This window comes from Lissotriton vulgaris, chromosome 3_1, assembly GCF_964263255.1.
Source record: "Lissotriton vulgaris chromosome 3_1, aLisVul1.2, whole genome shotgun sequence".
NCBI lineage: Eukaryota > Metazoa > Chordata > Amphibia > Caudata > Salamandridae > Lissotriton > Lissotriton vulgaris.
This window is the reverse complement of record NC_141689.1, coordinates 10,673,603-10,681,220: the sequence shown is the minus strand read 5'-3', so window position 1 is coordinate 10,681,220 and position 7,618 is coordinate 10,673,603. Positions and strand designations below refer to the sequence as shown.

The window sequence follows — 7,618 nt, the reverse complement described above, 5'->3', positions numbered from 1 at the left end:
ACCAATAACCATAGAATTCAGCACTAACCTTTCGCTCCGGAGCATCATGGTGCCTGGGGTAAAGCGCTTCAATGCCTCATCAGGAGTAGTAAGCGCTACATAAATGCTATTACAATACAGTGCAATGATGCAGGTTTCTGCTTCCACTCATGGTGTTGTGTTGTGTTTTTACAGTGTTTGGACTCTTGAATAGGTATATCTCTGGTGCTGAGCTTGTATTGTTTGCTGCTGGGAGTGTTTACTGTATTCTTCTGCTGCCTTTGCTTTCATGTGAGGTTGTCTTACAGGTGTGTGGGTGATTTGTTCTGTTGTTCCAATCACTGTCTGAGTTACTGGTGCTTTTGTGCAGGATATCAAGGTGCTGTGGCTGCGTTCAGCTCTCCTCCTGGACTGCAGCTCTTGTGTGCAAGCTGTTGCATGATTTCTTTTATTTTTCTCCTGTAGGGGTCTCTGTGTAACTTTCACATGTGCGGGTATCTATTTTTGCCTCTTCTATTCCAATTTATAATGGTTTTCATGCAAGTGCATTTGTTGCTGCCCGGATTGTTATGGCCCGTTGTGCAGGTTGTGTTCTCAATCATTGTCTCTTTCTGCTCTACCCTTCTTCTTCCTTTATGTCATGTGCACATGTCTTGATACCACAGGGATACCTGGCCTGTGGCAGCCACAGCATCCTCGGAGCACCAGAGGTGTGAAGCTGGGCGCCCACCATGGGGAATTACTTTGTGACCCTGGTCAACGAGACCCCTTACCAGTTCAGCTACGGGCGCTCGTATCTGGGCAGCGAGTGGGACATTCGGGTGAGTATCAACCTGCAGGTCGCTGGCACGCTGGGCATGCAGTTCAGGAATCGATACAAGGGGAAGCAGTGCTGTGTTAGGCTTGGAATGTGAGAGTGTACAGGTATAAGGCTTTCAACATGAGGGCCACTGGAGGGTGGGAAGCCTGCAATAGGGAGAAGGGAGACATGAATACAAGAAGTTAACAATTTTGGAAGCACACGCAAATTATAACATCAGCTCAGTACAATAATATAAAGGAGCAAGAAAATAGTATGTTGGGCTTTGTCTGTTCTTTTTATTTTACTGGGTCTTCCGCTACCTTATGCCAACGCGTTTCGTCATCTATGGGGATGAACCCTATGACTTCCTCAGGACTGGAAGTAATACAAATATTGAGGTTGTAATAAATGTTAAATTCAAGAATAATTGTCTTTACATAGTGCAAGCCCAAAACACAAGCCTTGTGAAAGAAGGGACTGATTCAAAACACATTTGTTCCCATAGAAAGTGTGGGACAATCATTATTAACAACCGTTTTAAACACAATTATACAATGTATATATACAGTTTGCATTAAACGAGCATTTCTTCTAAATATCACATCTATAGTTGAAGTCCACTCAAACATCCAGTTCCATACTAACACTTTTGTGAAATATGAATCTTCACACTTAATAAAAATGACCGATGTGCAATTTGAAATCGATGTACTCATGCGTATAACATGCTCTCCTCAGACACTAATACCCTGAAAACATAAAGGGGCAGATTTACAAGCCACGTACGGCACATTTGCGCCGCCATTGTGTCACTTTTGTGACGCAGCAGCGGCGCAAAGCCAGTGCCATGCTGCAGGGTATTTACAACGTGACACATCTAGGGAGATGCGTCACCTTGTAAAGCCCTGCACCACATGTGGGCGTTCCAGCACAGGGGGGCGTTCCGCCGCAGGAAGGTCTCCAAAAAGTGGCTGAGTGAAATCTACAAGATTTCACTCAGTCACTGTTAGGGCCATGCTGCGTCAAAACCCAGCGCCTGCTTGAAGCAGGCGTAAGGATTGACGCAGCATGTTAGGGATAGGGCACCCCCGAGCCTTGCTGGTGCCACGTCACGCTTGTGATGCGGCTCCAGCAATGCGCCGCATTTCCGCCGGGGAATGCAACATTCATCTGCCCATCCGTGTGCCACGGTGCGCCGCATTGTACATGCGGCGCATCAGTGGCGGCGCACGGGTGGGCAGATGCGTCGCAAGTCTTCTGGCGCATCCCTGCTGATTAGCAGAGATGCGCCAGAAGTAGTAAATCTGCCCCAAAGTACCTTGATAAATTGATCCAGGTCAATATCTGTAAAAATTAATGAATCGCAAACTAATATCAGATATAGGCACAAGAGACATGAGGCACAAGTTATTTATTACGTCTTTCCAAAATCCCAAACTGCAGTATTTCCAATGGGACCAAGCTTACCTCACTATTCAAGACTTCTTCCTCAAATGATGTCACCTCTCAGACATGAGACCTCACACATTTTACTTCTTTTGAAACTAAATCAAATAACGACCCTGTCAGGAACGCGAAGTATTCATATTGTTCTCAAATCCTTAATTACGCAATACCTATCGGTCGGTCTTACCAAACATGTAATTGCAGCATCCAATGCTAGTTGAAAGAATAGTGTTCTTATATGTATGTATGTCCAGTCTCAGTAATCGATCATTGTTCACTGTCTGCTCAATCTCTGATTGAATATTTGGGGAATCTCTTGAAATAATTCAGGACTATAGTTTGGTGTAAACCTACATGAGCGCCTTGGACCCTCTTCACCCAATGGAGTTAATGGAGTAGAAGAAGGCCAAGGTCTGTATCTCAGTGGGTGCTGACGCGCCTGCTTACATGGGAGCATGCTGCACCTTCCGGGGCGTGTGGTGGCAAGAGAGGTGTCTTTATTTTGGATTCCATGTGAGAAGTGTTCCCATGTCGTGTGTGATGAGTTGGTATCCAAGCGATGTGCAGATGCGTAGCAGCGTTTCCATTGTGTAGATGCTTTTCATGACCTTGTTGACATGGTATGAAGGATAGTTCTAAGCCCATGTTTACCTCTAGGTTTCCATCTCCTCTTGATGTCGCTGGAGAGGGCTCAAACTCTGTGGGACATATGGCAGTGGACTGGTATTTTTGCCAGTGTCCACCAGCCATGATCTGTTGTACGTCTCTACCCATCATCTAAGTATTTATGGTGCAAAGGTAGTCATTAGGTGTATCAGTTGGGAGTGGAGCCATCTTGGTTTGGGAGGAAGTGGATTGCCTTGTATTCAGATGCCACAATCCTGGACCAGGTGGAAGGGCAATCTATGCATAAGGTTACAAGTGGGTCTGGAAGCAGCATCTCCTGCAGATGCTCAAACCTCTGACTCCTACTCGGGAGGGACCTCTACACCCCAGCCTTTCATGGGGTGTGGAGGCAGCACAAGGGATCGGCCTGGGTGACGATGACCCTCGCGATCGATGCTATTGGGGTGAGTATCTCGATCAGCTCTGACATCAGTTTGTAATGACAGGTTTGTCGCATGTAGGAGACCCCTCGCGAGTGAAGACCTCCCCGCTGTCTTCTTTGCTCTGCCTTTGTAATATCCACATTTTTGAATACATCTCGTGCCGCATTCCACACATTTGTAAGGTTTTCCCTGTGGTGGGCAGACTGTGGGATGTGTCAATGTTTTCCTTGGAAGGAAAAGCTTCTGATACTTCGGACATTGATATGGATTCTCCCATATGTAGATAGAGGGCGCTGTTGTTTCAGTGTCTTCTCAGGTTCATTGCATGTGTGTGTTCTCAGTCTTGCTTGGGCTGCCAAGTGTTAAACTACAGTAATTTTCCCTGAATACTTTGTAAAATTAACAACATATAAACTCCACCTCGTGTGGGCCTTTTCTTTCTCACCGCATTCTGCTGTAATCAACACTGAAGACAAATAGTCTCTTGTGGTGGATTTTCGAAACATGCAGATAGTTAAAAAGTAAAAAGCCATTTGAAAGTAAGTTGTCCTCATCAGTGTGAACAGACAAACACGAGAAACAGAATTCCCTGCAGTCCCACAGACTACAATGCCACTGAAGGAGCCGCAATATGCGCCAACGACAGCACAATCTGGGGTTTGTTTGCCTAGAGCCGCTAAACTATGACTTTCTAATTACCTACAGTCTAATTATGAGTGTGGCGGTCCCACGGTGGCTGTGCAGGAACTGCCACAGCAGTGGTCGGACCACCGTAGAACTGCCACAGCCACCAGGATCCGCGATCCCTGGCGCTGGCGCAGCAGTCGGAGGCTCACAATAGGCGTCCAGTGCCCCTGCGGCACCGCCAAGCATATTACTAGTTTTTTCACTGCCACGCTCTTCATGGTAGTGAGCGAGTCATAAAAAGTGTGACGGTGGGGAAACTAAGAGGGGTGCTTGAATTCATGCAGTGGGGCACACGGTGTGCCCCCCTGCGCACATGCACCCCATTGCAGCATGACATGGACTTTGCAGTCCGTGCCATACTGGAACTCGCTGTGGCGGTCCCATGGCGGTGCCTTTCGAAAGCTCTCCTATGAGCCTTTGAAAGGCAGCACCGTGGGCCAGCCGCCACAGGACCGCCCACCAAAATGACAACTTGTAATCCGGTCGGTGGTGGAGTTTGCTGATGTGGGAGAGGAGCAGTGGTGTGCGGCCCCACTCCCTCACCGCCAAAATCATAATCAGGCCGCCAGTCTCTTGAGAGATGGTGCCCACCAACCACATCAACTAAAGTAAACCACGTAAGCGCTTTCATGGATTCAAGCCTTCACGAAAGAGACTTGAAATGCATTTTACAAGATGTGAAAGCGGAAATGTATCTTCCCTTACATGGGTATTCCTCTTCTGTTGCAAGCATCAGTAGATGAAGTGGTATCTGGTGTAAGCGAGAAAGCTTTTACACACTTTTCACAGTACAGAAACAACATGCATCACCACACAGACTTCATCTGCATGATTCTTGACGGAGGAGACACAGTGTCGGAAGGCTCCTGAACACTTCGCAGAGGTAGTATCGCTGCAAGTCCCAATCGACCTCCTACCGGTGTCTCCGCTACTAGAGCACAGAACACCAGCAACAGGGAAAGGGGAAGTGGAGAGAGAGAGAAGAGACACCTTGAAAACCTCTGGCACCTGTTCTGGCTGCTGACTATCTGTTGGGTCTGCAGTTCGCCAATTTGATGATGCCTAATGCACAGAAGAGGGAGAGAATAAGCCACAACAACCTACCTCTAATAATTACTCTATGGGAAATACATAAATTTTATCCTACCAGTGGTTCTCTAGGCAATGCTTCTCTTCTGTATTTAATTGTATTCTGTGTAGGTTTCCTGACTGGAAAATAAAGATATGCTCATTACTCTAAATTCTATTAAGCAGTTCCAATAACCTAAGCTCCTTTCAGCCTTTTACCTGGAATGCCTCATGCCTCTGCGGTACTGGGGTTTCTGTTACCTTGCAGTGTGGAATACTAGTATAGTTCTCCTCGCAGCTGCAAACTCAATTTGTCCTTCAGAGCACGCAAAAAGGTACAGGGTAGGTATAAAGGAGAAGGGAAGAAGAGGATAAGCGCAAGGAAGGGAACAAGGACCCAAATTCGCTACTGCGGTTCGCTGGCTACTGTCTTACTGTAACTTCCAGTTGTAGTAACTGCTGCTGCTTGACAGTCTCAGAAGTCTTTGATGTGAAGGTGGTCGAAGGAAAAGACGATATCGAATTGCCAACGACGAGTCTGACTGGAACTCCTCAGTCTTCTCAAGTTCGAATACTTCAGGAGACGAATTCCCCTGATTCTATGAAGATACACGATGAGTACTGGAATATACTCTGACCATACAGGCAAACTGAAAGTAATTTTAGTGAATATCTAGCTTCCGTCATGAATTATTGACGCGAAGCTGAATCCGGCTGTTTCCTCAGCAAGATACGCATTGAAGTGCGCAGTACGGAGCTCACGCTCCCCACAGGTTAAACTAGAGTGCCGACCGCTCTTAGAACACAGAGCGACTCAGTCCGTCGGCCATCTTGAGTGTAGGGATTCTAACAGGGCTTCCTAACTTAACCAGTATTGTACAGAAGTTATTTACAAGAGCACTAAACTAGTTAGCACGGCCAGGGAAACCACACGTTTAACCTCTTGGGTATCACCACTATTCGAGCCCTCTTATGTCGCGCAGGAATGCAAGTGGCGGCAGCTCGAAGGGTTCGAACAATTCGTAGGTTCCTGACAGTACCCACTCTTAAGGACCGATTTATCGGTCCTGGTTTGGACGGATTTAGTGCGTGAAATCTTTGAATCAATTGTGGAGCATGAATCTGAGACTCAGGTTCCCAAGATCTGTCTTTAGGGCCATAACCTTTCCAATCCACTAAATAATGGAGTAGACCCTTCTTGTGCTTGGAATCCAAAATGTCCTTGACTTCATATTCTGCCTGACCCTGAATGTTCAAAGGACCTGGGGGTTTATTGAGATGCATCTTTGACTTGGTCTTCTTCAATAAGGACACGTGGAAAACTGGGTGAATAGCTAAGTTACTAGGTAACTTTAATTTCACAGTCACTGGACCCAAAACCTTCTCTACAGGGTAAGGACCTACAAACCTATGCTGAAACTTCCTATTGCCCTTCAAATGAAGATTCTTGGTGGACAACCAAACCAAATCACTCTCCTGGTATAGAGGAGCAGCTAGTCTATGCCTGTCTGCACATTTTTTATATGAGATCTTAGCCTTGATTAGATTTTGCTTTGCGGATTCATGTAATGAGTTCATGTTAGTTAAATAATCCTTCACTGCAGGAACTCCCAAATCTTCCTGAGTTACAAATAGATTAGGATGGCGACCAGAGTTTAAGTAAAATGGAGAGTGACCAGTAGAGGAACTCTTCGCATTATTACTTGCAAATTCAGCCATCCATAACCGATCCGACCAATCACCACCCTGATCTATGAGAAACAAGCGGAGATATTGTTCTAACTCCTGATTGATCCTCTCCGTCTGACCATCAGATTCAGGATGGTAGCTAGTGGATAACCTACTCTCCACTCCCAGTCCTTTCAGATAAGCCCGCCAAAAATGAGAGATAAACTGAGAACCCCGGTCAGACACCACTATCTTGGTGACTCCATGCAATTTCACGATATTTTCACTGAATACCCGGGCTAACTCTGGGGCTGTAGGAATGCCTGTCAGAGGAATAAAGTGACTCATTTTTGTGAAGGTGTCCACAACCACCAAAATTGTATTAAAACCTTTACTTTTAGGCAAATCTACTATAAGATCCATTGAAATGGTATGCCAATGATGGGTGGGAGTAGGAAGTGGTTGAAGTAACCCTTGAGGAGCCTGTCTACTAGGTTTTCCCACGAGCACAGAGCTCACAAGATTGCACATATTCTTTTACTTGAGAGGACAACCCAGGCCACCAAAAATAGCGCTGTACTAAATCTAGAGTCTTTGAAATTCCCTTGTGGCCCGGTAAGGGGTGATCATGGCAATGCTGTAACGCCTTCCGCTGAAGAGAGGGAGTGGGAAGATACAATGCTTCTTAAATGTAGGGTAGATTTTGGTGACATCGTCTTCCATCTTCAGACCGTACCCATTTCTGAATTTCCTCTTGGGTCAGACTTTTCCGTACTTCTTCTTGAAAATTGTCAATGGAAAGGGTGCACACTATCTTAGATTCCAGAATGATGGGTTGAGGCTCCACAATGTGCTCACTTTCTTCTGTGTTCATTCGAGACAAGGCGTCTGCTTTTCGATTCTTGGTACCTGGACGATA

The 7,618-nt window shown here is 46.1% G+C and overlaps 1 protein-coding gene across 1 annotated transcript in view; it reads left to right on the top strand.

Annotated features, from left to right (window-relative positions):
- Nucleotides 1-649: 649 nt before the first annotated feature.
- The window catches only part of LOC147725821 (uncharacterized), a 272,536-nt gene continuing 265,567 nt past the window's right edge, over nucleotides 650-7,618 (top strand). Inside the window, exon 1 of the mRNA XM_086959996.1 lies at nucleotides 650-800. Coding sequence (XP_086816122.1) covers nucleotides 711-800 — 90 coding nt within the window. The 5' untranslated portion in view covers nucleotides 650-710. The remainder of the gene's footprint in view (nucleotides 801-7,618) is intronic.